Source organism: Grosmannia clavigera (assembly GCF_000143105.1).
Source record: "Grosmannia clavigera kw1407 unplaced genomic scaffold GCSC_82, whole genome shotgun sequence".
Taxonomy (NCBI): Eukaryota; Fungi; Ascomycota; class Sordariomycetes; order Ophiostomatales; family Ophiostomataceae; genus Leptographium; species Leptographium clavigerum.
The window spans coordinates 535,222-552,208 of record NW_014040576.1 but is presented as its reverse complement, the minus strand read 5'-3'; the positions used below and the strand labels follow the sequence as shown (position 1 = coordinate 552,208).

The 16,987-nt window shown below is 58.7% G+C and overlaps 3 protein-coding genes across 3 annotated transcripts; 1 reads left to right on the top strand and 2 right to left on the bottom strand.

The window, feature by feature from the left end:
• Positions 1–325: 325 nt before the first annotated feature.
• Positions 326–1,960, top strand: CMQ_7956 (u1 small nuclear ribonucleoprotein; the record flags this gene model as incomplete). Its single annotated transcript, XM_014313596.1, has 4 exons — positions 326–587; positions 688–815; positions 878–983; positions 1,170–1,960. The coding sequence occupies 4 exons, from the start codon at positions 326–328 to the stop codon at positions 1,958–1,960; spliced, it is 1,287 nt and encodes a 428-aa protein (XP_014169071.1).
• A 1,042-nt stretch (positions 1,961–3,002) lies between these two features.
• On the bottom strand, positions 3,003–4,048 carry CMQ_7836 (60S acidic ribosomal protein; the record flags this gene model as incomplete). The annotated part of the gene is made up of 2 exons (XM_014313476.1): positions 3,003–3,651; positions 3,858–4,048. 2 exons carry the CDS (start codon positions 4,046–4,048, stop codon positions 3,003–3,005), a joined length of 840 nt encoding a protein of 279 aa, XP_014168951.1.
• A 358-nt stretch (positions 4,049–4,406) lies between these two features.
• CMQ_7794 (phosphotidylinositol kinase) lies at positions 4,407–16,941 on the bottom strand (the record flags this gene model as incomplete). Its single annotated transcript, XM_014313434.1, has 9 exons — positions 4,407–4,464; positions 4,583–7,586; positions 7,747–7,867; positions 8,033–14,488; positions 14,546–14,757; positions 14,816–15,143; positions 15,242–16,632; positions 16,759–16,806; positions 16,881–16,941. The coding sequence occupies 9 exons, from the start codon at positions 16,939–16,941 to the stop codon at positions 4,407–4,409; spliced, it is 11,679 nt and encodes a 3,892-aa protein (XP_014168909.1).
• Between the last annotated feature and the right edge of the window lie 46 nt (positions 16,942–16,987).

Genomic DNA, 16,987 nt, shown 5'->3' with positions numbered 1-16,987 from the left:
ATTTCAGAATGAACAGCCTCGTTAGGCGGGAAAAAATAAATTCCGTAACACTGGCAAGAAAAGAGAGTTGCTAATCGCACTACTTTTTTTTTGCTTATCGCACTGCTTTTAGACGATAACAAAAGGGGCGGATTATGTCACCCACCGAATCTGAGTATATCGCCAACGCGCTAGACGAAATGTGGGCCTGTGTGCTTCTTTTCAGAACCAAACTCGTCTCCTGTCACGAAATTTTTCTACGGGATCCTCATCAAAGCCCTGCACCTCTCCCGCACCGGAGAGCAGATGAGATTCCGATCCAAAACGTGCTGAGACTGCTCCCACGATGACAGACAAGCTCCCGCCTCAGCTTCTCGCGCTGTTTGCGCCGCGGCCACCTCTTCGATGGGTGCAGCCGGTCGACTACGCGCCTGGCGAACGACAGACCATCCCGGTGTCGGGCATTGCCCAGTTCCTGCCGGCGCTGAAGGAATTTAAGGACCACGATGGATTCGTTCCGACAGAGAGCTGGCTGCAGCGGCGCGAACGGAAAGCCGAAGAACACAAGGCCGCAGAAGAAAAAAAGCTCACAGAGGGCCCTAGAAACTGTTCGTCTGCGTGTTCCTTTGCATTTCCACTGGTGGTCCCCCATCACTTGAACTGCCTCTGGCCCATCTACAGTTCCTGATACTGACTTGCGCTTGCTAGACAAACCGGCCGACGACCCGAACATTCGCGGCGATCCTTTCAAGACGTTGATCGTGGCGAGGTTGAGCTACGAGGCCACCGAGCAGGATCTCGAGCGCGAGTTTGCCCGTTACGGTCCTATTGAGCGCGTACGTTGAGCTCTCTTCCCTTGCGCTGCGGTCGTGTGATGGCCATGACTGACACAGCCCAGATTCGGATCATCAAGGACACACACGCAGACGAAAAGGGGAACAAAAAGCGGAAACCACACCGAGGATACGCCTTTGTTGTTTTTGAGCGCGAAAAAGATATGAGAGGTAAACCAAAGACCAGACTGGTGCCGTGACATGTCCCGCCGGCCTTCCTTCATCTACTCCACGACTTGTCATAGTCTTCCTTTCCGTCCTATCTGCAACCCCCCCTTCCCCGACCTTTGGACAGGTATGTCCTTGACATGGTAAGGCAGTACTGACGAAGCGCCTTTTTCTGCGCGCAAAAAACAGCTGCCCACGATGCTTGTGATGGCATTCGCATCAAAGACCGGCGTATCAAGGTGGACGTGGAGCGCGGACGAACGGTGAAGGGCTGGAAGCCGCAGCGTCTGGGTGGTGGATTGGGTGGTCGGGGATACACCAAGGCCGCGCCCTCGCAGCCGACAGGCCGCGGCGGAGGCGGGTTTGGCGGAGGTGTAGGTCCCGGCTTCCGTCCAGGCGGCGACGGCTTCCGGGGCGGCGGCTTCCGGGGTGGCGGTTTCGGAGGCGGTCGCGACCGCAATGGTGGAGGATCTCGAGGCGGCCGCGGCTTTGACCGTGGATTTCCTGGTGGTCCGCGTGGCGGTGATGTCAACGGATTCGGTGGACCGCCGCCGAATGCACCGGGTGGACCGGGCTATGGACGGAGCGACCGCGGCGGCGACCGTGGTGATCGTGGTGATCGTGGTGATCGTGGCGATCGTGGCGATCGGAGAGATTTCAACGGTGGGCATGAGTCGCGTGACGGAGGACGCTCCTTTGAAGACAAGTTTGCCGGCGGTGGCTTCCGCGACAACGACCGCGACCGCGACAGAGACCGAACGCGGGATAGAGACCACGATCGACGTCGCGATCGGGGCGGCGATCGGAGCGACTCTCGTCGGACGGGCAGCAACATGGAGCCGATCCGACCAAGAGAGAATGGTGGGTATCGTGACCACAGCAGCCGCGACTTTGACCGGCCGCGCGATGACGACTCGCGCAAGCGCGGATTCGAGGGGCCTGTCCACGACGAGACCAGAAAGCTGCGACGATACCAGTAGGGGGAGGTGTTGTTCAGCTGACTCAGCAACAACAGCAAACATGCATCTGTCGAGGTATCTGCTGTGGCGTCTCTCTTTCTCTTTCTTCCCGAGGGTAAGACCAAAGAACGGCGACAATATGGCATGTCTCTTGTCAGATCCAGTTCCTCCGGCAAGGTAAAGAAGACTGGAAGGCAGCCTGGACAGCCATGATAGGCAAGAATGATGCAAAAAGACCCTCACAGCCGTTCCGTTTTGTCCAGAAGTCAGCCCAGGAGACCCTCCTAGCCATCTATTCCGCCGTTTCATATCACCCTATCGAGCACCAGAGATTCATTTCTCGACGGGACAGGTAACATACGCTACCAGACCACTCGGTGCAGTCTTAATTCAAGCACACACATAACACAAAAAAAACCGGGAGCACAGAGATGTACGAAGGACGCATGGAGGAAGGCACTTGCGTCATCAGCTTAAAAGGAGAACGGCAGACATACCACGGGTAGAGTGTGGGTATGGCAGGTTTTCCGGTAGAGGTGTATCATTTTTTCATTTTCTTGCGTTCTTGTAATAGTTCTTGCCGCGTTTCTTCTTCGGTTTTGTCTTTACTAGGTTCACCATCCTTCCGTCCACGTCGAAGCCAGGCCAGACAAAAGGTAAGGAGTCGACCGGCGTTGTGTTGTCTGGTCTGGTGTTGGCTCTCGCACTGGGCTGCCGTTCTCCATTCTCCCAATCTCACTTCATAGTTCTTGTATACATAGGTGAAAGAAAAGCGGTTGTCAGGTGTCGCAGGCGAGGATTTGATATGCCAGCACATGGAAGTCACGTGGGAGCAGAGCTGTGTCGCACAACAGACCGAGTAACAATCTTCGGATTCCGATTCTATCACCATGGACAAGAAAAACCGGGGGAGAACCAAGACTAAAAAAGATAAAAGAAACCGGTTGACGAGATCCGAAAACGCCTGCAGAACATGAGAACAAAAGTAGCCGTTTCCCCTGGTGCGATGGATTTTCTGTTACGCTTTGTAAATTGATTCTATTCATTGCGTCCAGAAAGCGGTTTAATTGTCATCGTCATCGACGACGATGTCGTCGACATCGGCGGCCGTCTTCTTAAGGGCGCGGGATCCAGCGGACGTCGTGGACGGCAGCGGGGGAGCGAGCTCGGTGACCTCACCGGAGGCAGCGGACCAGTAGGCGAGGGCGCCGACGCGGAACTCGCTGAGGCAGATGCCGAAGAGGCGCAGCAAGCGGGACTGGCGGCTGTCGAGGACCTGGCCGGCGCGGCAGATGGGGTAGCCGCCGACGGCGGCGGTCTCGCTGTCGGTGTCGGTGTCGGCGTTGTCGGGGGCCTCGAGGACGACCTTGCCAGCCTTGATGCTGGTGGGCACGCCGAGACGACGCAGCTCGGGCTCGAGAGCGGTGGCGATGGGGACGTCGTCAGCCGCAGGCACGAGGCCACCGGTGCTGTAGAGCTGGCCGTGGGGGATGATGACGTCGCGGGTGGCCACGGTGCCGGCGCGGGCAAAGTCGACGGGGCTGATGGCGTCGAGGTAGGCGCGCACATCGTCGGGGCGGCGGCTGGTCAGCAGCAGGCCAACGGTGCCGTGCATGTACCGCTCGGCCAGACGGTCGATGCCGGGCAGGAGAGCCTCGCCGGGCGACGTGCCGAGGGCGCGAGCCATGAGCTTGGTCTTGCCGAGGAAGAGGCTGATGGAATTAGTGTGGATGAGAGACATGAGCGAGGAAGAAGACACGAGCGAAGCGAGGAACAAAAAGACACGAGCGAAGCGAGGAACAAAAAGACACGAGCGAAGCGAGGAACAAAAAGACACGAGCGAAGCGAGGAACAAAAAGACACGAGCGAAGCGAGGAACAAAAAGACACGAGCGAAGCGAGGAACCAAAAAAACGTACCGACTGTCGGAAAGCTCTTGGCGCAGCTCGTGCAGATGCTGGTTCCGCATGTTCTCGACGTGCACGACAAAGCAGTGCTCGTATTCGGGCACGGCGTCGCGGATGCTGGAGAAGAGCCGGTCCTTGTGCTCGCGGGTCTTCTTGGCGACCTGCGTCAGGTGGAGGAGCTTTTCGCGCTTGGACTTGGGCATGGTGGCGGGGGGGAGAGAGAGAAACGAGGACGGAGTTGAGTTCAAAGGTCAAAGGACCGAGGAATGCAGGCGGAACAGGACAGACGACCGGAGGCTGCGGCTGTGTGTGATGACGGACGAGGCTGCTGGTGTCGCAATTCTATCAATGCTCGTTTGCAACCACCATTTTTTCACCCTTCCGCTTCACACTTTTTTTGTCTTATTTTCTTTTTTTTTTACGTTTTTTCTTATCGGGCTGTCTTATCGGCCCATCTTATCGGGCGGTGAGCCTATCTCTGGTGGCCTCCCCACCTGTACCTATGCCCGGTTATAGAGATGCTTCGCTTAAAAGGATGATATATGAACGGTCTTGTCGTCTTTATGCGAGATATACGTAGTTGCCGCCCTCGCGGTCGAGATAGTCTTTTTCGATGAGTCTGGGGATGTTAGCTTTTTTCCCGTCTTTTTCTTCTCTTTTCTTCTCTTCTCTCCTCTCTTCTGTCTTCACTTCGCCTCGTCACGCCCCCTCTCCTCTTCACCTCACCTCTTACTCACTTTTCAATGTTCTGCTTGATCTCCGCCGGGTCTAGCGCCCCGCGACTCTTCGTCTGCCCAATCACCTCGGCCACCAGTTGTGCGTGTGGCAGGCTCTTGCGGCTCTTCATGATCCGCACAATGGCCGCCTGCGTCTCAAATTGTCGGTCCGCCGACACGCGCTCGTACGTTGCCGCGTTCTCCGCCCGCGTCTCCCGCAGCTGGATCTGGTTGATCTTGATCCGGTATTTGCCGTCGGTGAACCCGCGGTTGACCGAGAACGTGTCTGTCCGCCGCACGTCGCGTCCCCGTGGGTGCTTTGTCAGCACGCGCACCTTGCCACACGCCAGCGACTGCAGCGTCCGGTCCAGGTTGCCGCCCTCGAGCCCGCTGCCCGCCGCGATCTGGTCGTACGAGAGGGCTTCGGGGGGAGGTGTTGTGTCTGGATCGTCTCCCTCGTCCCCTCCATTGAACAGCAGCAGCACAACGGCCTGGAAGGCGCTCACCAGCAGCTCCTTGGGCCCGCGGTCGAATCGCGCCCGCACGACGCAGTGCCCCAGCGCGTGCATCCAGGTCAGCTGGCGGCCCGTGTGCTTGGCCTTGTAGTAGCCGTCGAAGAGCTGGACCTGCTCGAGCACGTCGGCCGGCAGCCGCAGCGGCACCGCCCCGTACGTCGGCCACGCAGCCGACGAGAGCACGCTGACGTGCAGGTCGACGCCACCGCTCGTCCGGATCTCACGCCGACCGGCCTGGCGATCCTCGTCGTCGCGCCGCTTGTCCTTGTCGTTTCGCTGGTTGTCGAGCCACTGCTGGTATGCGGCCATCTCGTCACGTGACAGCTCTTGATCTCGGAACATCTGCTCGAGATTGTGTGTCAGGCTGGAGCCGCATTCGGTCTTGAGCTTGCCGAGCATGCTACGCTCGGCGTCCTGGCTGGCGCTGCGGCCCATCAGCAGCCGCCGTGCCAGGTCCTTCTTGTAGAACGCCTCGAACACGTCCTTGCCCTGGATGAAGCGGAAGAGCTCCAGTGCGAGATCGAGCTGCCGGTCCAGCTCGGCGTCCTCATCGCCCGTGCTGGACTGGCCACGCTGCTCAGCTGCCGCCCGGTCGCGTCCGGTCGACAGCAACGCCGGCGGCAGCGCCTTGAGGCCGCCGCGCAACAGCAAATCCACGTGCTTGGCCACGAGCTCGCCGACCTTGGACGCACCCGACGGCCAGGCATCTGCCACCGGCCGGCCATTAACAAAGCGACCAAAGGCTGTGCGCAGACCGTGCGCCATGTCCTCGTCGCGCCCAAAAGCATCGCGCACCAGCACGTCCAGTCCGCGTCGCAGCTCCAGTAGCCGCACGACCATGTCGTCGCCCCGCGCCGTGTCTGTCACGATGGCCGTGCCGGCCGCCTCAATGTACGACTCCCATGGTCGGCGCAGCTGCTTCTGCAGCCGTGGCAGCCGCAGCAGCTCATACAGCGCCTTGGCTGAACTGACGCTCGTCGCGTCGCCCGTCCCACCGCCCGCACCACCGTCCAGCAGCCGCGCCACGCTGGCCTCGTTCACCAGCATCGGCACCCGCTCCACAATCAGCAGCCGCTGCGCCATGTCCAGCAGTGCCTTCTTGGTCGAGCTGTCAAAGCTGTATTCATTGCAGCGCAGGTCCTCGCGGCGCAGCAGCGCATCGACCGCCAGGATGTAAGGCGTCAAGTCACCGGCAGCGGCAGTGTCACGCTCGGCGGCAAACTCGCGCAGATACGTCTCGGCAGCGCCCAGAAAAGCCGGCTCAAAGTAGCGTCCATACACGTTGAGCACGTGCATCATGGTGACAGCCTCGCGCAGCAGTGAGCCGTCGAACCGGGCGTGGCCCAGACGGTCCTCCGTCACGAGATCGCACATGCCGGCGAGCACCTGTCGTCCCGGCGGCATCACCTGCGGCTCCGTGGCCTTGCCGTCAAAGGCCATGCGGCGGAATCGGTACAGCAGCATGTCGTTGATCGGCTGCAGCGACCGCTCGTTCAGCACGTACGCCCGGTCCAGATAGCTGAACGTCGACCGGATCAGCGTTGACTTGTCGCACCACACCTGCCACTGCCGGTAGACAGCCCGGAGTACGTCCACGTTGGAGGCGCCGCGCGTGTCGGCCCGCAGCTGCGGCAGCACTGTCTTGCTGAGGTGCTCTTCGCAGCGTGCCTTGAGCGTCATGTACAGCCGCTGTGCCTGGTCGTGCAGACAGAGGTCCTCGACGCCGCGGTAGAGCCGCTCCAGCGGCTGCCGTGGCGGCCGGCCGGCAAAAATGGCCTTCACGGCTTCCTCGATCTCCGTCCACGTCCGCTGGTAGTACTGCTCCATCTCCTGGGCCCGTGAGGTCGACGCCACCCGCAGGTTCTTGATCACGAGCTTCTTGGCGCCCGCGTGCGGCTGGAAACCCGAGACGGCTGTTGGCGGCATCATCTTGGCGTGTGTGTTGGTGGAAGTGTGGACCATTGTGGCAGCGGTGGAAGAGCCCGCGAGAGGCCCGGATGCCGGTGACGACGGCGTCTCCGTCAGGTCGATCACATCGGGCCGCTTGCCTTGCGTCTTGGCGTTCATGGTCGGAAAGATGTCTCGGCCAGACGACCGTTGACGTTTGGCCTCGGGTGGAGCCAGGGCTGCTGGCTGGGGCTGTGAGCTGGAGTCGACCCGTTGTCGGCGGCGGGCGCTGGAGCTGCTGCTGCTGCTGCTGCTGTTCGGTGCAAGCGAGTTGGAGGATGCAGGGAGACGGCCGTCTGCGGGTCCGGAAGACGGATGCATGGAGGGGGGGAAGGATGAAAAGAGGTGAATGAGGATGACGGAAACGAGATAAGAGAGAATAGTGGAGAGAGCAGAGACCGACCTGCGGTGGCTGTGCGTCGTCGTGCGTCGAGGTGTATGCCGGCTGCCGCTCTTGCCGGTCGGAATGCAGTCGCCAGAGAGGTCGAGATGACGGACGGAGAGCACAGACGAACGGCTGGTGGAGTGGGAAGGGAAGCTTGGCAACGCGTCGGCCTTGCAGGCTAAAAGCCGGAGCACCCCGCTACGGTAGATGCGTTTATCCAATAGTTCACTATCCAATATATTCACTACTAAGCGATTACTAAGCATATGCGGCCCATCCTAGATGTGTCAGTAACGTTCACGTTTGAACACGGCAAGCGGCAACTCTGGACTACTCACCAGAGTAGAGCACCGCCAGGTTTCTCTCGTCAGTTGCCTGGTTGATCAGATCGTTGACCGTGGCGGCCACGCTGAGCGTCTTGGACAGCTTCTTGCGCACGACCTCGAGCGCGCGTTCGGCCTCGGACGGTTCATTGTGGTTGGTTGTGGACGTGGTGGTAGCGGCAGCAGTAGCCGTGTTGGTAGCAGCAGCCGCAGTCGCAGTTGCAGTCGCAGCCACGTCGGGCTCTCCGTCGTCGCCGTCGTCGGCCCGTGCCCGGGCCTCTTGCAGCTTCGCCAGGCGCACGGGCGAGATGGACCACGAGTACAGCGGGTCGTAGCGGAGGACGTCCAGCACCGTCATGATGGAGTAGGTCTCGGCGCGCATGGCGTCGAGAGTGAACTCGCAGCAGCGGCGGAAGACGCCCTCAGGCCCGCTGATGCCCATACCGTCGACGATGTCGCGCGTCAGCCGGAACGGCACCAGCTCGGGCACCGGTAGCACGCGGCCCATCTCAAAGGCAACGCCCAGATCAATGTGCACGACCTCGCCGGTGCGGGCGTCTAGCAAGATGTTGTGGCCGTGTCGGTCACCTAGGCCGAGCACGTGACCAAGCATGGACACAGCTGCTGTCGCTCGCGTGTAGGCCAGCCGGCGCGCAAACCAGTCGTCAGGGTCGGGAAAGGTCTCGAGGAAGAAGTAGCGCATGACCGGACGGAAGCGGCTGGCAACGCGACGATACGCAGCCACGCGAGCGTTTGTTGGTTGCGTCTGCACGGCCGAGATCTCCTTGCGGCACTGGGCCCCCCGCAGGTCGCGTGGGTGCAGACGCTCGTGAGCCGGCATCAGGTATTCGTGCAGCGGCACAGTGTGTGGCACAAACTCGATCAGGCCTGAGGCCGCTGTCAGCGGCAGCACCTTGTATGTGCGGATGCCCAGCCGCCGCTGTCGGCTTGCACGGTGGCGTTGCAGCAGCCCCGACACGGCCGCAAAGACCTGTTCCATGATGGCGTCCTGGCGCAAATCATCATTACCGCCCTTGACCAGCTGGCGGTACCGCTGGCCGTCGGTGGCCACAGCCGTCAGGATCTTGGGCGCGCTCACGCCTAGTGCCACCGACATGGTCGGCTCGAGTCGCACAATCGTGGGCACGTGACCTGGGCCATAGTCCCGATCTTCCCGCAGCGGAATCGTCAATGTCGGCGGCGGGATGGCATAGCGAGCAAGACTTTGCAGCAGCGCGCTGCCAGCGGCCGAATCACGCAGTGCCACCCTCTGTCCCGCCTTGTAGCGGCCGTCACGCTCGACCGCCAGCGTGTGGTAGCACTTGCTCGTCTTGTCGATGGCCTGCCAGATGGCTGCCACGGCGGTTGTATGTGCCAGCTCGCGAGCCACTCGCTCTGTCGCTTTCTGTCGTCGCACTGCCACGGCATCCTTGGCGTTTGGCCGTGTCCGCACGCCCGACCAGATCTGGTACATGCCATGGTACGGGTGCTCCCTGCAGATGCGGAAGACCAGTCCGATCAGCAGCTTCTGGAAGGCTCCCCCTCCTTCTTGCAGCCGTGAGGTCAGCTGGTTCATCAAGGGTGCAAACTTTCGTGATGGCACTGCTTCCAGCTGTCGGCGCACCGCCTCATTCGTTCCCGTCTCGCCGGCTCGCTCCAGCCATAGGGCCGTGAAGCGCAGTGCGTCGTTGTTATGCTCGTCCGACGCCTGCAGCCCCAGCAGGTAGTTCTCCACGCTGAGCCGCACAAACTCTTCCCGCGTCCGTTCCACTCGCTGTAGCTCCTGTTCGTCTAGCGCCAGCCACTGTCGTGCCTTTCCCAGGTGGCTGTTGTATCGTTGGCGCGTCGCCGTGTCCCGTGCCCCGGCCACCAGTGCTTCCAGCTGCTCGACCTCGCTTCGCTTTCCCTGTCGCAGCTTTTGCAGCCGTGCCAGATCTTCCCGTCCGTCTGCGCTCTGCAGCTGCTCGTCGCAGAACGTCGCAAACTGGTGAAACACCCGTCCGGCTTCGGCGCCCGTTCGTCCGCCCTGCAGCTCGGCCAGTGCTGGTTCTAGGTACCGTTTCTGGATCGCGTCTGCGCCTTCTAGTCGTGCGGCTGAGACGGCCTGTCCGATCTGCGACAGCAGCTCTGCCCGACTCACCTCTACCGTCTGCTGCTGCACCTCCACGCTCTGCAGGATTCCGATCGACGCCATCAGCTCGCCCTGCTCCCACAGCGAGCTGGCCGTCTCCATCTTGACGGCTGCCTCCACCTGCAGCCCCATGGCTGCGCTCGGCTCAATCAGGTCTGTCAGCGCTGTCGTCACGTTGAGCGACTCCTGCATCGCGTGGTGGAATCGGTACATTCGCGACGACAGCAGCAGACCCTTGACCTCGGCCACACGCGCTTCTGCCCCCGACACTTGCATCTGTCGTCGCAGGTAGTCTGCCTGTCCGATCGTGCTCAGCGTCGTCTCGCGATATGACAGCAGCTGGCTGACATCGTCGTACTGCCGGCTCTTCATCCATCCGCTGTGCTCCTCGAACTTGGCCAGTACTGCCGACAGCTCGTCTGCTCCCCGCACCCTCAGCACGTCGTCCAGCTCTGTCAGTGCCGCCAGTGCCCCCAGCTGTCGTCGTAGGGCCGCCACCGTCGCGCTACGACTCACCACCTGTCGCATCGTCCGGCCCAAGCCCGCCCAAACTGCCTGCTGTGCTGTTACTGCCGATGTCGTCTGGTGCAGCTGCTGGAAGGCCCGGTACATCGTCACCGACCCGTTGCTGCTCGTTGCCGCCACCGGCAGATTCCACACCCCCAGCCGTCGTGCTGTCGTGAACGTGCTGTCTTGTGACGTCTGTGTCGTCCCGCCACCCGCGTCCTGTTGTGCCTGCTGCAGTGCTTGTGACAGTCCCGACTGCCCGTTGTTGCTCAGTGCTTGCACCAGCGCCCGGCTGTCTGCCAGCGCCCCCATGTCGCCCCGTCGCAGGTGGCTGTCGTACTGGGCTCCTCGAAACGCCAGTGCTTTCGCTCCGTCCTTTTCATATTCCAGCCGTGCCAGCACGCTCGCCAGACTCGGGCTCTGCGGCACCCCATAGTATGCGTCTGGGTCGTCGATGTTCTCGTAGATCCCCAGCAGCAGATCTCGCCGCTCCGTCGTCGTCATGCTCGTGCTCGTCCCCGAGCTGCGAGTCCGTGACGTCTCTGACGTCTCCGATAGCCCAATCTCTGCAAACAGCAGCGCGATCTTGAACATCCCGCAGCGCGATGCCGCTGCTGCTGCCACTGTCTGGTCGATCGCCAACCACTGCTGCCGGTCCGCAATCGACGTCTCGCCTGGCAGCGGCTGTGTCCGCAGATATACCATCGTGCTGAGCAGCAGCTTCACGTTCTCTCGCCCTGACCGCGACCTGCAGCCGAGCCACTGCGTCGCCGCCTCCGACAGCTGTCGCTTCAATGTCTGCTGCTTGTCCACCTGGAACAGCAGCACCAGGTGCACGATGAACGGCAGGCATTTCTCTGCGAACCCCTTCTCTAGCCTGACAATCGGCCCTAGCACCCCTAGCACCACATCTTCTGGGATGCTGTTCGTCAGGTGTACCGCCAGATTCTGCGTCCAGTCTGCCTCCTCAATCTGGCTGGCCGCGAACACGTCCACTCCAGCACCCGTCGACCTTTCTCCTTTCGTCTGCTTCACCTGTCGCTTCTGTGCCACCCGATCAAAGTCCGACGGCGGTGTTCGATACAGGCCCCATGCCGACGACACAAACAGCGGCTCCGGCAAGCTTGCCTGGCACGCTAGCAGTAGACTGCTGTCTCCCTCGTTCGTCGCCTGTGACACGATCGTCCGCAGCCCCGACTCGGCTAGTCCTGCCGTCACCGACTCGCGGTTCACCGTCAGCGTCTCCAGCAGATGTAGTAGACCCTGCTCCGAGCTGCCGCTTGCCGATGCCGCTTGCCGGTCCTGTGATATGTGCAGCTCCCGCACCAGCTCTTCCGGCACCGTCCCCGATGCTGCAAACGACCGTCCCACCACCCGTCCAGCCCATACCAGGTAGCCCTCACTCAGGGCCTGTGCGCCACAGCTCTTCCATACCTCTGCCTCGTGCTCCAGCGCGTCCTGGTCCGTCTCTATGATGTCCGAACGTCCCCATGGCGGCACCTGGAAGTCACCACAGAGCATTCCCAGCACCAGATCCCGTGCCGACTCGTTCAGTAGCCTGTTCTGCCGCGCGCCGTCCTTCAGCATCTCCAGTAGAAGTGTGCTCTCCGGCGTCCCCTTCTCCGCGTTTCCCGATGCTCGGATCTTGGTTGCCGACTGTGTGATCGACCGGAATGCCGTCCGCTGTGCATCGTCCTTAAACGCGTGCGAGTCGTACTCGAGCAGCTGCTTCGTGAACCACGTGTGAAAGTGCTGTGCCTTGCCCATCGTCGCCTTGAACTGATTCTCCTGTGTCGTGCTGGCCTGGCTCGACTCCAGGAACATCCGCAGAGACGCCAGCATCGACAGCGAGTACCCTGCGTAAAAAGACGGAAATTGCGTGAGGTGTCCTGTGCCTCGGACTAAAAGGTACCGCGTCATCCCGAGCGTATCGTCCGCACACTCAGCGTCCTGTAGATACGGTCGGATCGCGTGCAGCAACATCTCCAACGGGTACGAGCTGGTTGCCTGTTCCCCAGCCAGACATATCAGCACCCGCACCTTTCGGATCACAGAACACGCGTGCAGAGACCCCAACGCCGGCCGAATCGTATTCATGAGCCGTCTCGCCACAGAGACCACCAAGGCAGGTGTCCACAGCGTGCTGAGGTCGTACTCTGTCCGGCTGCACAGGTGCGCAAGCTCCCTCGCCAGAAACTTTCCCCTGAACATTGGCTGCTGGTTGGGAGGCAGCACCACCGGAGAGTGTCCAAACCCTTTGATTTCCGCCATGATGTCGGCCGCATATTGCAGGGAGTCGTCTTTGCTGAAATACTTCTCGATCGGGTCCTCCTGGTCAATGAGATTGAACAGGATCCCAACAATATCTGCCATATTGTAGTACACAGCATCGAGGAACCGATCCTTTCCCAGCAGTTTGCGCAGCCGACTCTCGCCTGCAGCCTTCGATTTCTCCCTATCTGTCGCCATCGCTATGTCGTGGGCAACGCTGTAAGCCATGACCTCCGCAAAGTTCTGTTCCACTAGACTCGGTAGCTCTAGCCCGAGCCGCTGCGCAATATGCGATGCAGCCATGTCCTGGCCGCGCATCAACATCAGAGCTGTTGCCTCCGTCTGCGCCTGGTCGATCAGCCCGTCAAGACTGCTGAATGAGAATATCTCGTACGGGATCTCGTCGATCGGGTCGTGTTCCAGCCAGGTGTAGAGTAGCTGCGGCGCAAAGAGCTGAAACAGATCTCTCGACGATGCCAGTGCCAGTGCATTCGATACTTGTGCCAAACAGCGGCTCGCAAACTTGGCGCATTGCCTCAGCCGGCCTGGTGTCTCAAAGATGTGGTAGATGCACCGTCGAAGTAGCGTTGGCCACGTGCACGCCAGCTTTGCCAGCGCGAGAAGCCGGAAGGCAATGCCTTCAGGCCAGCCCGCATCGGACGGCAAAATTTCCAGAATGTCCACAAAAAGGTCATCGTGTACTTTCAACACGTACAAGCCAAAGACTTTCGGTATGTTCATGCCCACAAAATACTTGACCGCCATGCTGCCGTTCTGGAGAATCGACAGCAGCGTTGACCGGCACGACGCCAAACCAAGGTCCCCTCCATAAGACGAGTTGATTTCCAGCAACCGGTACAAGAGTCCGGACAGATTGATCTGCGCGTTGGCCGACAGCGAGTTTTTCGGCAGTGACTGCTGCACCAGATACGAATAGAGATCTCCAATTCTGGCCGACACCTCCAGCTTCTCATCCGGCCATGTGCAAATGAAGCTCTGCATCATGTCGATGCACATACTGAGTGCCGCCTCGCAGCATGAGTACTCTCCTAGCCCAATCACGTCTCCGACGACTTCGACAACCCTGAGCGAATCTTCTGGAGTCACAACCAAGTCCGATCGAAACAGCTCCTTTGCAAAGCTGTGGCATAGCAGCAGGTCCTCGTTGGACAGCTCCAGAAACTGGTCTACAAAGGCTTCTGGCAGCACGCCCGTGTCGTTCCCATCTTTGTGACAGTGCCATAGTAGCTCAAGTCTTTGGGTCACATTGAGATAGAAGGACGCCGGGATTATGTCGAGACACAATGTTTGTCTCGGTATGATCGTTGTTTTCGAAGTGACGTCTCCTTGGCTGACTGCTGTGTCAAACTCGTCGTCCAGCTCCATCAAATCTCCATCGGGAACAGAACTCTGCTTGGTGCTCTCCACGCGAAGAGCTTGGGACAATTTGGCGAAAAGTTTCAGCAAGACTGGATGCTCCTTTCCAAACCGCTCACTTTCTGACACCGTTATACTGGGCAGATAAAAAGCGACTTCAAAAAGCCATACCTCAAAGAGTGCTTTGCTCTGGCCCACTTCATGAAGTGTTTTTAAAATGACGTCAATAAGCTTCAGCAAAGTCGGCTCCAGATCCCTCGCAAGACTCGAATTGACAGGATCGAGCTGTGGCGTGAGAATGCTGCATATTATGCAGAACGCCGCCAGACTCTGCATTCGTGGAATCGAAATCTGAGCTGCATTATCGCTCCCCCGTCGTGTCCAGGTGTCCGTCATCGACATGATCTCATCAGTCACCGGCTGGAGAAGCTCCAGAACGGTCTTTTTGGCAGAGTTGGAGCTCGCAGAGTCCTGGAATCGGGAGGACGTGTCGCTTATGGAGGAATGGACACATGCCATGTGTCTTACCTGCAAAGACTCTATGTCTGGCAGCAACAGAAGATACCGCATCATCTCGTCCGCCTCGGCCTGATCTTTCCAAGATTGGCTTATAGACCCTCCATAAGGCTCCACAGGACATGGAAATCCTAAGCTCTGAGCACCTAAGCATGCCATGAAAAGATTCACTAAATCAAACGATGGTGCATGGGCCGAGTACGAAGAAGCAAAGTTCGAGTCACCTGCCGCAACGTTAGCCAGTCAGAAAATAGAGTGATATGCAGGGCCACATTTTCGCACCTGGTTTCCATCTTGAAAATGCCCAGCGGATGATTTGATTTGAAGTGACTTCGCTGGCACTTGGTAAAATAGTGTTTCGAAGATGAAGCAAGTGGAGCATCAATATGAGAGACGAGTCGCAAAGAACCGCCGGGCCACTGACTTCGGCCACGGTAACGAGGCTGTTTATATCGTCTCCAATCACATGGTGCGGAATCAGCTCTGCTTCCAGGATGGTATGAAGCAGCGCACAGGCAGCACGGCTCGTGCCAGGTAGGCTAACGGACCGAGCGGCAATCTGCCAGATCTGCATCCATGTCTCAGAGAGAGAGCTGTCTTTTGCACTTATCTGGGCTGCGCAGCTGTTATCTGTTAGCCGTTTATAATCAAACAGATAGACGGGTTCCGTCCAAACCTTGCACAGGCAATCATTGCCCAGGAGCTAACCAGAACCTGCTTGTCACTAATGGATTGGCTGAGATGAGAGAGAAGATCGGATGTAGCATCGACCGGGATGGGGCTCGCTGCCTGCAGAAAGAAGGGTATTATCTGAAGTGCCGTCAGCTTTAGTCCTAAATCAGAAGAGCTCAGGTTGTCTCTTATTCTGTCTGGCCGTTCGCCGACACGTCTCCTCTTGCGCGGGTGCTCATCTCTGTCTGCTTCATCGGGACTGTCGAGTTTTTTTGCATTGGACATGTATATTGACTCGAGGTGGGCCATGACCTCTATAGCCGCCCATCGACGCTCAGACATCGCATCATGCGTAGAGAGACCGAAGATGCGCGCACTGAAGTAGCTGGTAGGGATGAATGAAAACGAAATGTCCGATGCTTGCAATCTCGTCCGGTCATCTCTTTTCGAATACTCCATCCACAACGAGTCGAGGACATCCTTAATATTCTCCAAAATCCCACAATGTGGGGAATGCAGGGCAAGAGCGCTTATATGGAGCTGAAGCGCAAACAGCGTTCGAAGTATCTCCTCTCGCATGGAGTTGACAGACTCGCTCTGGCTAGCTGATGAGCGAGGATGCCACCAATGGCCAATCAGTGGCACGACTTCTCGCGCAATGCCTTCTACCAAGCAGATGTCATCTCCTCTCACGCTTTGGACGATGCACCTGATGGTTGCAAAAGCTGCTTGCTGCAGATGGCCGATGCCCAGGTATTGCAGTTGCAACACTCGAATAGCAGCCTGTGACAGTTGAGATGCCCTCAACTTAAGAGGTGCATTCGGAGCTGAAACCAGGTAAAGAAGTCCTTGCATGAGCGTCTCCAAAATCTTGCTTGATGTCTGAGAGGAAGTTCGCTGTTTGGGTATAGACCCCGACCTTCCTGAGAAGTTGGAGTTTGGTAAAGTGCCTGGTGCCGGAGACGCTCGAGAAAATGTACCGAAGGCCAACGTGTCGCGATCCGGAACTTCTGCAAAACGGTCTACAGCCTCGGCAAAAAAATCGGCGCAGACCAGCCAGCCTTCGCCATCAAAAGCACCAAGCTGCTCGACATTGGAGGGGTGGCTAAGTAGCGCTACTAGAGCCTTGGTGTAGTCTTGAAGAAGAGGCTCGACATATTCTAGATCTCGTCCAGGGAGTGTTTCCGTAATGTGGTCCACGATCGCCCTCGCCACCTTGCGTTTCAACCTGGAAGCACCATAGTTTACGGCTAGCCGTAATGCTTCTGCACTTGCCGCAAGCCTTGCCTCAGCGGTAGTCTTAGTAGTTCTCTTGCCACTCAGATAGGTCTTTTTTTCTGTGACAGAACACTGGAACAGGGCTTCTATTAGGTTATGATACGCCTTCGCGTCCAGGGACAGCCTGCTCCTGGTCAGCTGTGTCTGGTCTGTAACAGGCGAATCATGAGATATTTTGTCTCACTGTGTAGCTCCTTGTGACTTCTTCGTAAAGAAGTATATCAATTCTAACAGTGTTAGTCACACAGTAATATGCGCTTAATCAAATTTCTTACCTTGCAGAGCTTTAGACCGCTCAGTCGAGTTTCCACTGGCGATAGAAGCTATAGTAAACGAATCAGCATGTGAGGGGATGTGGACAAGATTAAGCAGTCACGCTGATTGCCCAATTGCTTACCACGGATACTCTCTGCACTGGCGTCTCCCGCAACAGCGGTTCTCGCCCGCGTTGGCGGCATCTGGTTATACCTATGAGTCGCGCTCTTTGACTATGAATGAGGTGAA